This window comes from Budorcas taxicolor, chromosome 11 (assembly GCF_023091745.1).
Source record: "Budorcas taxicolor isolate Tak-1 chromosome 11, Takin1.1, whole genome shotgun sequence".
NCBI classification, from domain to species: domain Eukaryota; kingdom Metazoa; phylum Chordata; class Mammalia; order Artiodactyla; family Bovidae; genus Budorcas; species Budorcas taxicolor.
Genome location: NC_068920.1, coordinates 19,824,232 through 19,839,127, shown reverse-complemented (window position 1 = coordinate 19,839,127; position 14,896 = coordinate 19,824,232). Strand labels below are relative to the sequence as shown.

Genomic DNA, 14,896 nt, shown 5'->3' with positions numbered 1-14,896 from the left:
TGTCCGGGTGATGATTGCTCTCATTCTTCTGCAGCACCTGTGATCTGGATGGAGCGGGGGCTGGTTCCCCTGGCTGCAGCCCCCTCCCCCCACCCTGCCCACCCTGGTACCTTGACCACCAAGAGCCAATCGTGGGAAGGAAGCAGAAAACCCCCAGCCCCCCAACAACGTGGTCCTGTAAATGCGAACTCCAGCACGCAAGCAAGTCTTTGTAACATTATATTAAAGTGAAACCATTTTCTTAAAAAAAAAAAAAGGCATGAGTTTTAGTTTTACCAATGAGGTTACACATTTTGGGTAGGTAAGCTCCAACCGCTGAGCCACTGAGTGCCTGACTTCTGGGCCCCTAGACCTAGGGGAGCCCTGCAGCCTCCAGGTGATGGGAGGAGGAGGGGGGCCCCCCCCACACCCCAGGACCTGCTGGAACCTCTGCCCTAACATGAGGAGGGAGATGGAAAAGCAGGCGTGTGTGGATGCCTCCGCCAGCCGGAGGTGGCCTCGTCCGCAGGGTTAGCTGAACACGGTGTTGTATTGCTGGGTCACTCGGATGAACGTCGCCCTCCTGCTGAGCTCTTTGAGTTTGGCGGCCCCCACGTAGGTGCAGGTAGACCTCAGTCCCCCAAGAATATCCAGAATAGTGTTCTCGACGTCACCTTTGTAAGGCACTTCCACAGTCTTGCCCTCAGGGGCCCTGGAAGAAAAAGGAGGTGTTTCTTTCAGTCTGGTTCTTTTCCCTGAACTACCCAGCCGGGATCCCCAGCTTTGGCACTTGAACCCACCCCAAGGCACTTGGGCGGCTGCATGCCACCCTCTGATCCAACCCACCCTGGGAGGACCTCGGCCTCGCTGCACACGCCACGTGGGTCAGGCCAGCATCTCAGGTGAACGCACTCCTCCCACCCAAGACGCACAACCTGGCTGCTGACTGCCCAGAGTGCCAGGAACACAGTCTCCATCAGCAACTCCTGGAAGAGTTGCAGACCCGGCCCGCACCCCACTATCTCCTGCAGGTACGCCACACCTTCCATCAGAAACCAGCCCCCCCTTTCCATCCTCTGCTAATCTGTACACGGGCCTCCAGCTGACCCAGAGTCCCGAACACCAATGGGGTTAGGGGAACAGACCTCCCGGCCACCTCCCACCACGGCCTCTCCTGCTGGCCCGCCCTAACCAATAACAGAACAAGCCCAGAGTGTCCCCTTCCCCCGTACCCCTGCCAGCCCTCCAATCGGCATCAGACAGAGCATCTTCACAGGAGACAATTGAGAGAGGAAGAAGGGACAGGGAAAATGGACGGGCACTGTGAGGTTACATGGAGACCTCCACAAGTAAGGTAAGTGACTCCACTCACACGGCCTCTCTTGGGCACCCCTCAGCTTACTTCCCTGCGTCTGCACAAATCACCACGCCTAGATGTGCTGCGGGGCCTCTGCAAGGTGGACCCAGAGCAGAACTAAGGACCTCCTCAGCACCCAAGGCTTTGGTAAGCATCCTTCATGTTTTCTGAGTGACACTTAGAAATCCAGGTCTGGCTCATGGCACAAACGTTAAACCACATCTGACTGTCCGGCTGAGTCCTTGTCCCACTCTTCCTAAGGCCACCAAGCAACACTGCCAGATTCCGTGTCACACCCCCTTACTGCAGGTTTTGAAGATACCATCTAGACTTGCGTTAGAAGGGGCATTGCAAGAAGGGAATCTCCAGTCCACACAAAACTCTACCCCCCATCCAAGGGTCAGGAAATCTGGAAATTCTAACAATTTACCAAATACCGGAACTTTAGCTGGTCTCTTCACATGAAAAAACAGCATCTCTTGATCAAAAAGTCATTACCTAGAATTTCAAAAGGGTATTAACTCTTGTGCATTGAAATCTACACATGCAAGACTACCCTCAGGTAAGATCTAGCAGTTTAAACCATTGACCAGAACAAGACAAGGATGTCCATTCTCGCCACTTGTTATTCAACCTAGTTTTTGAAGTCCTAGCCTCTGCAATCAGAGAAGAAATAAAAGGTATCCAAACTGGAAAAGAAGTAAAATTGTTTGCAGATGATGATACTATACACAGAAAATCCTAAAGAGGCCACCAGAAAGCTACTGGTGCTAATCAATGAATTTGGTAAAGCTGCAAGATACAAAATTAATGCAGAGAAATCTCTTGCATTCCTATACACTAACAATGAAAGATCAGAAAGAGAAATTAAGGAAACAATACCATTTTACCATTGCAACAAAAAATAAAAATACCTTGGAATAAACCTACCTGAAGCAAAGACCTTTCCTTGGGTAAAGGAGAACAGTATGGAGGTTCCTTAAAAAACTAAAAATAGAGCTACCCTATGACCCAGCAATCCCACTCCTGGGCATATACCAGAGAAAACCCTTAATTCAAAAAAGATACAGGCACCTCAGTGCTTAATTACTGCAGCACTGTTGACAATAGCCCAGACATGGAAGCAACCTAAATGTCCATCAACAGAGGAATGGCTACCGACGTGGTACATATACAGAATGGAATGTTACTCAGCCACAAAAAGGAATGAAATTGTACCACATGCAAAAACATGGATAGACCTAGAGACAGTCATACAGAGTGAAGTCAAGTCAGAGAAAAACAAATATGCAATAACACGTATATGTGGAATCTAGAAAAATGGTAGAAAGGAACTTATCTACAAAGCAGAAATAAAGTGGGAGGGAAATCTAAATAAAGGGGATATGGGTATACATATGGCTGATTTACTTTGCTGTAAAGCAGAAACACAACATGGTACACAAACAACTATAGTCCAATAAAAATTAAGGAAAAAAAAAACAAAAACACAAACCATTGGCCAGACCAAGGGCTGGCCTAGTGGCTAGTTTACAGCACCAAGTTCATGAAGCCGGTCACTGGTCACACCCAAGATGACTGGCATTGCTGTATTCTCTGACCACAGACCAACATGTGCATGTGTGCCAGAAATGATAACCACTTCATTTTTCAATAAACATTTCCATGGCCTCCCCAGGCTTACAGACACCCTCCAGATCCTCAGCATCACTTCTTCTCTAAGTGGCGATGGTACCTTTTGCAAGTCATTTATCATTGACGCCCAAGTCTTCTCATCTGTAAAATGAAGGGCTTGGATGTGTCTCCCAAGGACAGTGTGAGAACTAAATGGGTCATGACTGGGAAGGAACTAGCAAAGCATAAATAACTCTGCCTTAATTAAATACAATGTCAAACTAGGAGAACCAGTCTTCGGAGGAGATCAGATGATGGGGGGGCAGGGTGCGGGTCAGGGGGGTGCAGAGACGGAACACGGATGCAGCCTAGAGGGCTCGCGCTGCCTCTGGATTACGCTTCTCACTCCAGCAGCACTTTCCTTCCGTGTCTAAGATTTGATTGAATCCACTTCCGGAACTGAGTCTTGGTATTCCCGAATCTTCTATTTTCTGTTTTGTCTAAACCCTGCTGGAATCACAGAAGATGGTTTTTTGTTCAGCTCCTTGGTTTCTGTTTGTGCTCTAGCCTGGTCTGGCCTTCCCTACCTGCTTTTCTTAGAAACCCAAAACAGATGCAGTGGCTAGAGGGGAAAAAAAGTCCTCCAGGCACAGCATCTGGCTGCCACGCAATCACAATGGTTCCTCTCCCAGTCCAGCACATGGAAGAAGGCACAGGCCCTTGAACAGTGGTACTGGTAAAGCATTAAGCTGCTTGGCAGAGGTTCAGGTCGAAGGGGAGGCAGTAAACCCCTTTCTCTCTCTCCCCCGACACTGTCCGGCCTCCTCCACTAGTCATCACACAGGAGAAAGAGTCCTTTGGAGGCTGTGTGGGACGGGGTGTCCCTCTTGTCCTAAACTGTCTGCAGCTTCCAGGATGAAGGTACGAATGTAGCCCCCAGCTCCTTGTTCCCACCCCGCTGTCCCCATAACTACAACATATTTTTCTTATTGAGAATGCCCCCAAAAGAGAAAGACTGCAGAGAAAGAGGAGTGAAGTTAGACTACCAGTACCCGAGGAACAGAGCTCTGGTGGGGGACCCCACCCCTCCCACCAGCCTGCCCACCTGAAATATCTCAGTGACTGAACTGTGTACCTTGAGCTTGGCTCAGACCTTACATAATGCCTCCAAATCCCACATCCTCATGATAAGCTTTTGGGTGTGGAATACGTGATAGGAAATTGAGGGTATCGGCCCATGGAAAGGGGCCTGAATTCCCATTCTTCTAAGGATTCAGGAGCCCGTCCACATGGTGCAGCCTGTCATCACTGCCAACTCTGATGAGAAGCAATGGCAGACTCTATGGAGGAGGGCGAGGTGGTGAGCAAACTCTGCCACAACGTTCTTTAAACACACGTACAAACAATTAAAACGGAAGTGGAACAGATAAGCAGACGTGAGCATCCCTTCCGCAGACTGATGTGATTAAATGCCTACAAAAGCTGCCTGTGTCAACTGTCTCAGCCTGCAGGCAGGGGCGAGTCCTGTGGGAGCTGCTGCAGGTGACCCAGGGCATTCTTCCCAAAAGGTCTGACCTCCGTGAGGGGGTCTCACCCATGCCATCTCACATGCAGTGGGAGACCCTTCAGCCTGACTCACACCAGGCTCCACAGGGGCTCTCTCAGGACAAGGCTGGGATGTTCTGGCCTAGCCCCTTGGAAGCCTAGTGGGTTCCCCTCCAGGGCTGGCTGAACAAAAGTCATACTACTCACACATACCCCTAATTCCATTTCCAACTCGACCCCAAACACTGCCAATGCTAGTTGGGATAAAAATTATGGCTGTTTTGAAAGAGGCCAGGATGGGTTTTCTAATCAAAGATGATATAAATAGATGGAAAGAAACCACGTTCTTGGATTGGAGGAATCAATATTGTCAAAATGATTATACTACCCAATGCAATCTCTTATCAAATTAGCAATGGCATTTTTCACAGAACAACAACAAAAAATTCTTACAATTTCTATGGAGATACAAAAGACCCCAAATAGCCAAAGTGATCTTGAGGAGAAAAATGAAGCTGGAGGAATCAGGCCCCCCGACTTCCGACTATACTATATACAAAGCTACAGTTATCTAAACAATATGGTACTGGCACAAAAACAAATGTAGGTAAATGGAGCAGGACAGCAAGCTCAGAAATAAATCCACACACCTCTGGTCAATTAATCTATGACAAAGGAGGCGAGACTACACAATGGAGAAAAGACAGCCTCTGCAATAAATGGGGCTGGGAAAATTGTGGGGAAAAAAGAACATTGTTTAACATCATACACAAAAAGAAACTCAAAATGGATTTAAGACCTAAATGTAAGACCTGATACTAGGAAACTCAGAGGAAAACATAGGTAAAACTCTTTGACATAAATCACAATATCTTTTGATCCATCTCCTAGAGTAATAGAAATAAAAATAAATGGGACCTAATTAAACTCAAAAAGTTTCTGCACAGCAAAGGAAACCATAATCAAAATGAAAAGACAACCCACAGAATGGAAGAAAATATTTGCAAATGATGGCAACTAGCAAGGGATTACTCTCCAAAATTTACAAGTAGCTCATGTGGCTCAATCTTAGAGATCACCTCACACCAGTCATAATGGCCATGATCAAAAAGTCTACAAAGAGTAAATGCTAGAAAGGGTGTGGAGAAAAGAGAACCCTCCTACACTGTTGGTGGGAACGCAAACTGGTACACCCGCTACAGAAACAGTATGGAGACTCCTTAGGAGAGTAAAAACGGAGCTACCGTATGATCCAGACCCACTCCTGGACATATACCTGGGGAAAAACATGGTTCTAAAGGATGCATGTACCCCAGCGTTCACTGCAGCTCTGTTTACAATAGACAGGACATGGAAGCATCCTAAATGTCCATCGACAGATAAATGGATAAAGAATACATGGTACATATAACATGTACACGATGGAATATTACTCAGCCATTAAAAATGAAATAATGCCACTTCAGCAACATGGATGGACACACTAAGAAGTCAGAGAAAGACAAATATCATATGCTAGGGCTTCTATGCACAAGCTAAAAAGAATGATACGAATGAATTTACGAATAAACTTACGGTTACCGGGAAGGAAGATGGGGGACAGACTCAGAGTCTGGCACTGATATGTACACACTGCTATGTTTACAGTAGGTAACCAACAAGGACCTACTGTATAGCACAGGGAACTCTATTCAGTATTTTGCAGTAACCTATAAGGAAAAAGAATCTGAAAAAAAAAGTATGCGTATGTACAACTGAATCACTTTGCCATACACCTGAAACTAACAATGCTGTCAATCAACTATACTTCAATTAAAAAAGTGTAAGCCATACAGTTATTTAATTAAATCTCTTAATTTTAAAAATGTTTCCCAGGCCTTTCCCGTGGTACCATAATATAAACAGACTCATATTCTTGAGACCTACTTCCATCCCCCAGGTCTCCCTCACTGCAGGTGGATTCTTTACCAGCTGAGCCACCAGGGAAGCCCAAGAATCCTGGTGTGGGTAGCCTATCCCTTCTACAGGGGATTATCCCAACCCAGGAATCAAACCAGGGTCTCCTGCATTGCAGGCGGACTCTCTATCAGCTGAGCTACAAGGGAAGCCACCATAATATAAACCAACTTGTGCTCTTTGAGACCTATTTCCATCCCATTTCTGTAAGAAGCAAGGGAATGTAACCTCACCAGTTATGGCGCTGTGCCCACTCCCCATCGAACCCCCACATACCTATACTCCGCAACCCCTCCCGAGTGTTTCTTCATCGCCGTCTCTGAGCTCATCCCATAGAAGAGCTTGAGCTTCTGTCCATTCCTCTCGATCACCTCTCCGGCACACTCAGTATGGCCTGAAAACATTCCTCCCAGCATGACAAAATCTGCTCCAGCCCCTGTACCCCAAAGTGGGGACAAAAAGCAGCAGCAGAGAAACGAGTCAGGGAAAAATCAGCTCCAGAAAGATGCAAGGACTACCAACCCCCCCTGTCTCTCCTGGCTATAGTGAGAAAAAGCTCGACTTCCTTACTCAGGGGAAAAAAGTTAGGAACAGACGAGCACCAGACAGTCTGAGCAACAGAGCCTACTGAAGCTTGGTGACTGGTACACTTGGCAGTCCTTAGTGGTTATTGTTGACTTCCTATGACCATCTTCCACAGGTCTAACTCTCTTAAAATCAGAGAAACTTTAGAAGTGAGCAGCATCTCAGTGTGCTGTCCAATCTCATACTTAATACGATACGTCCTCTGCCATGTCCCCCTTGGGCATCTGGTCTACCAAAAGGTCTCAGCACTCTCACATTCTGTATAGATGGGAAGGGACCTCAGAACAGACAGAACTTCCTGCCCTAGAGCTTGGGCATGGAGGAGCATTTGTGTGTACACATGTGTCTGTCTGTGTACATCAAACATATACACACATCTGCCTATAGATATATCCTGTAAAACTCGACTCACACCTCTGTTGTGATAAACATTTGACTTCCAGTGTAAACAACAATGCATATAAACCACCAAATTACATGAAACTTCCAGGACAGGTACAGAGGACACTGGGGTGTTGCAGCGGCCTTTGGAGGTTATGTTGGATCCGAACCAGGAGTGGTAGGACCCGGGCTGGCTCACTGCTCTGTCCTCAGTGTTTATCACAGCACATGGCAGAGGTGGCACAACTAGCTGTCAGGAAAGTAGAAGGCATACACGGAAGAAATAGAAACAGTCACCGTTCGCCATCCTGACCATCCTACTGAGGGTTTACATTCAGAATCAGGGGATATCAGGGTACAGAAGTGTTACACAGTCAGGATGAAGGACCAGAAGGAGCAAGCACAGACTCCCCTAAAAACTGGCCTTGACCACTTCCAGCTGGTCGCTTAAATATTTGTAAGAGGACTTTGACGTGTGCCTCAGGTGTCCCAGGCCCTTCCGTCCAGCATCACAGAAGGCCGGCTCTGCAAGGCTGGACCCTGGGCCTGGCAAGCAAGACATAGGGCCTCTCGACTTGGCAGCAAGCTTTGACGACTTCCCTGCAGGGTCCCCAACACAAATGCCAGCTCCTCCGTCCCCCTGCCACGATGATAAGGGGGCAGGGACAACTGGTGTCCGGTCAGGACTCCTGATGACCACAACTCAGGAAGCAGTGCTTTGAAGTGGCTCCCAATCACTTCCCTTTCTGAACGCTCTTGTGTCCTTTCCCAACCAGCATTTTTCCCTAAAGTGGTTCCTCTCCGTCCGAAGGCATGGCTACACTTCCTGGAATGGGGGTGGGGGCAAGCCTTCAGTGCCCGAGTGCAGAGACCACTCTGCACAGGGTGCCCGTGTGCACTGTTAGAGGGGAGCCCGAGACAGAACACCCTTCAGTGTTCAGTACATCCAGCTGAAAACCCCACAGGAGAAATGTCCTTGGCTGCTGATCCTTATTATAAGAGGTGAGTGAACAGACCAGTGGAGCCGGAATCCCGACTCCGCCCCCGAGTCCGGGACCCTTAGCTTGTCACTCGCCTCTGGGGGCCTCCGTTCTCCAGGGTTGCTACAAAACCTAGCTGCTAAGAACAGCCCCCTGCATTGTCATGAGCAGCATTCGAAAAATAATTTTAAAAATGAACTCATTTTAGATAATTTAGAATTATCTAAATATTTAGAAAAAATAATTTAAAACATGAACCTAAGATGATTTACGACGGGCTGAACTGAAACAGCAGTAAAGAAGGACAAGAGGGGATGTCACCTCTTACAGGTGAGAGGAGGGGCCCGCAGCATCTCTGAGGGGTGCCCAAGGCAGAAAAGTTCCCTCCAGCGAACAAGAAAAAAATAAACCAGCAGCAAACCCGGTCCTGTTATCAGGAAAGGAAGGAGGGGCTGCCTCTGGCTGGTACACCTCACAGCTGCGGACCGCAGTTGGCAAAGGTTCAGTGGCGGGCACGGGGCACAGCCTGCAGAGATGCTGCATGGCCCAGTGCCTTCCCAAGAAAACCCCTGGCCAGCCAGCCCGTGGTCCAGCCCCACCAGACCACAGCCGGAAGCTGCTGCCCCCTAGTGGGAAACAGGCTCCTCAGCATCTGGTATGTGAAACTGCGGCTTGGCTCTCAGTCCCTCCCTGGGGATATTAACCCTAGGTTAGGCTCCAAACACCCCCTGGCTGAAGTTTGAAGTTTCGTGGGGCATCAGACCTGGTACAGTCCTCTTCCAACAGGTCCCCTGAGCCTTCTCAGTGGTGACTTCTGGGCTCTGACTTTGCCCACTATCTATCCCTGGGCACTCCGCCTGCTCTGACACCAATTAGAACCCAAGGGCCAATCAGAGGCTGAGATCCAGGGAGAGGAAACTCAGGATTAGCCCCGATCCTCTCCCAACGTGTCTGCCCCCTCCCTCCGGCACCCCCTCAGGGAGCTCACCGCCCCCTTTCCTGCACGCTCCCTCCCCTCCACGGCCTCTTACCAAAGGCTTTGGCGACATCTCCTGGACACGTGCAGCCTCCGTCCTTCAAAAAGGGGAAGAGCAAAGAGAGGAGGTCAGTGGGAGCTGGGCCAGGCCATTCCCAGCCCCCACCATCTCCCCTGGGCGGGGAATGAGATGGTGTCTGCTGACCTAGCCCCCTCTGGCCACCCTCCCTGCAGACAACCACACAACCAGCAGAGCCCAGGCCCAACACTCCCCTTGTAACCAAGCCAGACTGTGTGGGTAGCTCTGTCAAGTTTACGATTAACCTCCTTCTCTGAACTTTTATTCCTTTTCTTGTTCAAAAACTTGTTCTCCTCAAGGCTGAGGAGTATCAGAAAAAAAGAGGAACTGTAACCCAGCAGGACCCCATGGGGCCCTTCCTGGGAGACAGGCCTCCGCCCGTATTGTGTGCTCAAGCTCCTCTCTGAAGTACCTAGATAATAGTATTTGATGCACAGTTCCTGAGTTGCTTTGCAGATATGAAAGTGAAAAGTGAAAGTGTTAGTTGCTCAGTCGTGTCCAACTCTTTGTGACCCCGTGGACTGTAGCCTGCCAGGCTCCTCTTGGCCATGGAATTCTCCAGGCAAGAATATTGGAGTGGGCTGCCATTCTCTTCTTCAGAGGATCTTCCTGACCCCGGGATTGACCCCAGGTCCCTTGCATTGCAGGTAGATTCTTTACTATCTGAGTCACCAGAGAAGCCCCTATTTAATGCACAGTTCTTGAGTTGCTTTGCAGATACGAAAACCCACCACCAAACAGATGTTAACTACTCTATTAATATTTGATGACCATGAGCACATAGCCCCAGGCTAGGACCAATAACATGAACCCCTGTGACATCACCCTGTTCCCTCACCATCAACCAATGCGATAATTGTGCACAAGCTGATCACGTGACCCTGCAATCTTCCCCCAACACCCGAACCTGGCTTTTAAAAGTGCTTTGCCAAAACCTTTCCAGGAGCTTAGGTTTTTTTAGGGCATGAGCCACTGTCTCTTTGCATGGCCCTGCGATTAACCCTTCTCTGCTCCAAACTCCAATGTTTCCGTTTGTTTGGCCTCTGCATTGGGCACCCCAACTTGTGCTAATACCCTCACCATTGCACCTGCCATTCCCAGGCCCCGTCAGTCATGTTTCAGGCCAGTACACACACCCCGCCCCCCACCACCTGCCCCCGCTCCACCACCGGGCATCAGTACTTCGCTTAGGATGCAGGAACCACTGAGCAGGCAGGATCGGGGGGCCGGACCTCACCTCCACCAGCCCCCGTACAACATGCCTGGCCACTGGCCATCCCCACGTAACTAGCATTCAGTCATCACCTCTCCCCGCTGCCCGGCATGAAGTGAAATTTATTTAGCACAGGAGCACTGGTATTTCATGAGCCACAAAGGACACTGAATTTGTTCCTTTATATTTCGAGCCTTGTGTCTCCGTGTCACTTCCTTGTAAGGTCCCCAGTTTCCTTCAAGTCAAACACAGGCTCCCGAAATCCACTTGACCCACAGAGCGCCCTGACTGGTTCCGTGCCTGTCACCGTGGGCTGCTGGCACAGTTTGGCCGTGGGGGTTATGTTTCAACACCAGGGACCCAGTATAAAACCACAGGACACAGACCTACTGGGTTTTCTTACAAGTATGAGAGGCACAAAATAACCAGGCTGCTACCTGCCGTTGGCAGTGCGGCCTGTGTGAGGTCCAAGGAGGAAAAGGCCAGCCACGGGGCCTGGGGTAGCCGCCCACCCAACAGAGAAAGGCAAGGAAGCAGCGGCCCTGGGAAGCCGGGTCAGTCCTCAGGTGAGACGTGACAGAGCCCAGGGCTGGTCTTGGAGGGAAGTGCCTGTCCCTAGGAGAGGGGACACACTCTGGGAAGGATGCAGAAGACGCAGGCCACCCGAGCTACCCATGTAGTGATGGCAGGAAGGTGGAGGGCATCTCCGTGGAACTGAGAGGAACCACCTTACAAACAGAGTCTCTGACTGAGGACGTGGGTCCCTATGACTCAGTTCTCCTTTTCTGGTCTGCTTTTAAGCCTGTCCTTCCAGGAGCTAGACCTCAAACACTCAGTTCAGTTGCTCAGGCGTGTCCAGCTCTTTGCAACCCCATGGACTGCAGCACGCCAGGCCTCCCTGTTCATCAACAACTCCCAGGGCCTACTCAAACTCATGTCCATTGTGTCGGTGATGCCATTCAACCATCTCATCCTCTGTCATCCCCTTCTCCCGCCTTCAATCTTTCCCAGCATCAAGGTCTTTTCCAATGAGTCAGTTATTCGTATCAGGTGGCAAAAATATTGAAGTTTCAGCTTCAGCATCAGTCCTTCCAATGAATATTCAGGACTGATTTCCTTTAGGATTGCCTGGTTGAATCTCAAACACTGCTTCATTGCAATTCTGATCAAAAGGCAGGGGTAGGGGTTCAGTCTCTTGTTTTTATGAATATTTACTGACTGCAATTACCTCCTCCATCAAGTGCATCATTCATGTCTGGCTTTCCTGACCCAGGAGGACCATGGGGTCACAAGCAAGGATTTATTTCAGAAGCAGACTCTCCATAGAAGGGCCAAAGCCCTTCATGTGAATACAGTCACACACATGGCCGTCTGTCTTGTTGCTGCTTCAAATTTCCTGCATATTTTTACTTTCTCTTTCAAAGGTGCAACTCCTCTATGCCCTTCACTTGACTTGCCAATTATTTTTAAATTGCTTTATCTTTTTATCAAAACCAGTTCTCCACAATAGGGTTTCAAACTTATAACCTCGAAAGAATAAATAGGGACTGGCCCTGGCAGTCTAGTGGTTAAGACGCCCAAGCTTCCACTGCAGGGAGCATGGGTTCAATCCCTGGGTGGGGAACTAATATCCCATATGCCATGCAGTATGGCCAGAAATAAAGAAGATTAAATACACTCATGCTCCCAATAAGAAGGTCCCTAGCATGGTCTGACTTAAAACCAAAAAATGTGTGCACACCTCCACACACACACAAGCGTGTTCTTAAGTCTTTATCTCACTTGTGAATAGTTCGTGACTGCTTGTGCAGGCTCTGAAAATGTCACACCTGTGTGGTCAGTGATGCAGCCTGACTCAGAAAGCCTGCACTCTAGGGACCCCCAGAAAGCAAGCTCTTCTCCTCCCAGGATGTCCACAGATGTCAAGATGTCCACAGTTAACAGGACTTCATGATGTGCTTGGGAGACGAAACCATACATAGCGCTTCATCTACTCGCTGTGCCAGGGTGGGATTTAGGAAACAGAGAAGGCATGGCCAAAAGGCAGGACTACAGTTTAACCCAGTGCAACCCAACGTCACACAACGCCTTAGGGCAAAGGAGTCTGCCCCCGACTACATTTACAGGTAATCTCCAAAGGAGGTTCAAAGCATCCTTTCATGTTCTCAGGAGGCAGAGACATGCATTTACTTTCATACATAAACATGCACAGCTGCAGGGAGTTTTTTTTATTTTTAATGCAAATATTTCAAGGGTTACTTGTTTTGTTTTCCAAGAGTGTTAAAGTCTTTTAGTAGAAAAGGTATCACATAACATGAGTGGTGATTCGATCTGTGAGCTGTCAGCATGACCTCTTCTTAAAAATACCTGCCCAGCCCTAAAAGAAGGGGCAGTGAAAACAAGCACGTGTGCACAGAGGGGACTGAATCGAGCACCAACTATGAACAAGGGGTTCTTACAAATTTCATTTTTCTATTCAAACACCACAAGTACCGGAAGTTGATACTTTGTAGGTTGGGGAAACTCAAAGAGGGAGGCTCAGAAAGGTGGAGTGACTTGTTCAAGGTCACACAGCTATAATAATGGATGAATGAGATTAGAACCCTAGTTAAGAGTAACCTCTAACAATGTCTAGAAGCATACATATCAAAACATTAGCAGTGGTTATCTTAAGATGGCATTTCTATAGAAGCAAAAACAGAGAAATGGGACCTAATCAGGCTTCTAAGCTTTTGCACAGCAAAGGAAACCATCATCATAACAAAAAGACAACCTACAGACTGGGAGAAAATATTTGCAAATGATACAACTGACAAGAGCTTAATTTTCTAAATATACAAACAGTTCATACAACTCCAAAACAAACGACCCCATCAAAAAATGGGCAAAAGGCCTAAATAGACATTTCTCCAAAGAAGATGTACTGATAGACAACAGGGACATGAAAAGATGCTCATCATCTCTAGTTATTAGAGAAATGCAATCAAAATTACAATGAGGTACCCCTCGCACCAGTCAGAATGGACATCATTAAAAAGTCTACAAATGACACTTGATAGAGAGGGTGTGAAGAAAAGAACTCTCCTACACTGTTGGTGAGAATCTAAATTGGTACAGTCACTATGGACGAGGATGGAGTATGGAGGTTCCTCAAAAAACTAAAAATAGAGCTGCCATGTGACCCAGCTATCCCACTCCTGGGCATATATCCAGACCAAACTCTAATTTGAAGAGAAACACGCACCCCTGTGTTCATAGCAGCACTCTTCACAATGGCCAAGACATGGAAAGAACCTAAACTGTCCACTGACATATGAATGGATAAAGCTCTCTCTACACACACGCACGCACACACACAGAGGAATATTATGCGGCCTTAAAAAGAACGAAACCATGCCACTGGCAGCAACATGGACGGACCTACAGATTATCACAAATGAAGCAAGTCAAAAAGAGAGACAGGGGCTTCCCTGGTGGCTTAGTGGCAAAGAAGCCACCTGCCACTGCAGGGGCATGGGCTCAATCCCGGATCCAGGAGATCCCACATGCTGTGGAGCAACTAAGCCCGTGCACCGTAAGTACTGCGCCTGTGCCCTAGAGCCCAGGAGCCGCAACTCCTGAGCCTGTGCACCCTGGAGCCCACGCTCTGCAACAAGAGAAGACACTGCAGTGAGAAGCCTGCGCACTGCAGCTAGAGACTAGCCGCTGCTTGCCACAACTAGAGAAAAGCCCACGCAGCAACAAAGACCCGGCACAGCCAAAAACAGAGTATGTTTTTCAAAAGACAAATACAGTACCACTTATATATGGAATCTAAAATATGACACAAACGACCTTATCTACAAAACAGAAACAGACTCACAGACATAGAGAACCAGACATCTTGTGCTTGCCAAGAGGGAGGGGTTGCAGGGAGGATAGATTGGGCGTTTGGGATTAGCAGATGCTGACTATTATATATAAAATGGGTAAACAACAGTGTCCTACTGTATAGCACAGGGAACTATATTCAATACTCTGCAATACACCATAATGGAAAAGTATGTATACATATGTGTGTGTAACTGAATCACTTTGCAGCGCAGTAGAAATTAACACACTGTCTATCAACTATACTTTAATAATTTTTTTAAAAGATGGCATTTCTTGTAATATTTATTTCCTCTATATTTCTAACTTGTACTAGGCTAAATGTATTTGGTTGAGGGATTTTTCAAGCCTCAAAAAAATG

The 14,896-nt window shown here is 47.9% G+C and overlaps 1 protein-coding gene across 2 annotated transcripts in view; it reads right to left on the bottom strand.

Annotated features, from left to right (window-relative positions):
* Window positions 1–206: 206 nt before the first annotated feature.
* The window catches only part of GMPR (guanosine monophosphate reductase), a 60,388-nt gene continuing 45,698 nt past the window's right edge, over window positions 207–14,896 (bottom strand). Inside the window, exons 7-10 of one of the 2 annotated variants that reach the window (XR_008200153.1) lie at window positions 9,429–9,471; window positions 6,728–6,887; window positions 1,767–1,834; window positions 554–691 (exon numbers count right to left, since the gene is read on the bottom strand). Coding sequence is in view for 1 of the 2 variants with exons in the window: in XM_052648909.1 (XP_052504869.1) it covers window positions 511–691; window positions 6,728–6,887; window positions 9,429–9,471 (384 nt within the window). In the remaining variant the exon portion in view is untranslated. Of the gene's footprint in view, window positions 692–1,766; window positions 1,835–6,727; window positions 6,888–9,428; window positions 9,472–14,896 lie in introns of both variants that reach the window. The other variant, XM_052648909.1, reaches the window with a different exon arrangement.